This window comes from Entelurus aequoreus, linkage group LG14, assembly GCF_033978785.1.
Source record: "Entelurus aequoreus isolate RoL-2023_Sb linkage group LG14, RoL_Eaeq_v1.1, whole genome shotgun sequence".
Taxonomy (NCBI): Eukaryota; Metazoa; Chordata; class Actinopteri; order Syngnathiformes; family Syngnathidae; genus Entelurus; species Entelurus aequoreus.
Window position 1 is genome coordinate 10,943,733 of NC_084744.1, and position 1,714 is coordinate 10,945,446.

Consider the following 1,714-nt stretch of genomic DNA (forward strand, 5'->3'; position numbering starts at 1 on the left):
ATCAGATGGTATTCACAGGGAGGGGGCCAACAAGGGAGACAATTAACACACACTTGTCATACACGAGGGTCTTGTACACTCGCATGACACCTCCGTGGACGACCTTTGCCGCCGCATCCCTGAAAGGTCAAAGCTGTCAAAAGCTTTGTTGGCCTTTTCACCGAGCACGTTTGTTCCTTCTTTGTGGCCAGAGGCTGGAGACGGACTTGTCCTACTGGATGGACCACGCACGCTCCTCTGACCAGGGACGACAGCATCACTACGACGAGAACGCGGCCATCGGCCCGCGTGACCCAAACTCCTACCGACACGGCGCCAACGTCAACTATGACTACTATTAGCGCCACTGACGTGACGACAAAGCCGCTTCCTGCTCACAACCCAACAGTGTAAAAAACAAAACACACAGGCTTGTTGTGGGGGAAAATGAAGTCAAAATGCTATGATGTCATGACGATGAACAACAATCAATAAACATGCTTTCCTAGAAGTCTAGAGTTTCTTCAACGTTCTACTCAAAACAGACGAAACTGACAAAAAATTATTTTATTTTGAAACATTCCTATGCTTTAATGATTTTTTTCCCGGTTTATTTTGTTTGGAAAAAGTCCAAGATTATCACTTAGCATTGTACACCGAGTGGTTAAAACATTTTGTTTTACAATGTATTGCAACTATCCGTCCATTTTCTACCGCTTGTCCCTTTCGGGGTCGCGGTGGGTGCTGGAGCCTATCCCAGCTGCATTCGAAGCGGAAGGCAGGGTGCACCCGAGTTGCCAACTCATGGCAGGGCCAACACAGATAGACAGACAACATTCACACACTAGGGCCAATTTAGTGTTGCCAATCAACCTATCCCCAGGTGCATGTCTTTGGAGGTGGGAGGCACCGGGAATACCCGGGGGGGGGGGGGGGGGGGGACCCACGCAGTCCCGGGGAGAACATGCAAACTCCACAGAAAAAGACCCTGAGGGCCGGAATACCCGGGGAGGGGTGGGGGGACCCACGCAGTCCCGGGGAGAACATGCAAACTCCACAGAAAAAGAGCCTGAGGGCCGGAATACCCGGGGGTGAACCCACGGGTATTCCGGGGGTGGGGGGACCCCGCAGTCCCGGGGAGAACATGCAAACTCCACAGAAAAAGACCCTGAGGGCTGGAATACCCGGGGGGGAAACCACGCAGTCCCAGGGAGAACATGCAAACTCCACAGAAAAAGACCCTGAGGGCCGGAATACCCGGGGTGGGGTGGGGGGACCCACGCAGTCCCGGGGAGAACATGCAAACTCCACAGAAAAAGACCCTGAGGGCCGGAATACCTGGGGGTGAACCCACGGGTATTCCGGGGGTGGGGGGACCCACGCAGTCCCGGGGAGAACATGCAAACTCCACAGAAAAAGACCCTGAGGGCCGGAATACCCGGGGGGGAACCCACGCAGTCCCGGGGAGAACATGCAAACTCCACAGAAAAAGACCCTGAGGGCCGGAATACCCGGGGGGGCCCACGCAGTCCCGGGGAGAACATGCAAACTCCACAGAAAAAGACCCTGAGGGCCGGAATACCCGGGGAGGGGTGGGGGGACCCACGCAGTCCCGGGGAGAACATGCAAACTCCACAGGAAAAGACCCTGAGGGCCGGAATACCCGGGGGGGGGGGGAACCCACGCAGTCCCGGGGAGAACATGCAAACTCCACAGGAAAAGACCCTGAGGATTG

General features: G+C 55.5%; 1 protein-coding gene across 1 annotated transcript in view; it reads left to right on the forward strand.

Moving 5' to 3' along the window:
* Window positions 1-385, forward strand: part of LOC133665255 (augurin-A-like) — a 9,475-nt gene extending 9,090 nt beyond the window's left edge. The window contains exon 4 of the mRNA XM_062070507.1: window positions 192-385. Within this exon, the coding sequence (XP_061926491.1) occupies window positions 192-341 (150 nt within the window). The 3' untranslated portion in view covers window positions 342-385. The remainder of the gene's footprint in view (window positions 1-191) is intronic.
* The last annotated feature ends 1,329 nt before the right edge of the window (window positions 386-1,714 follow it).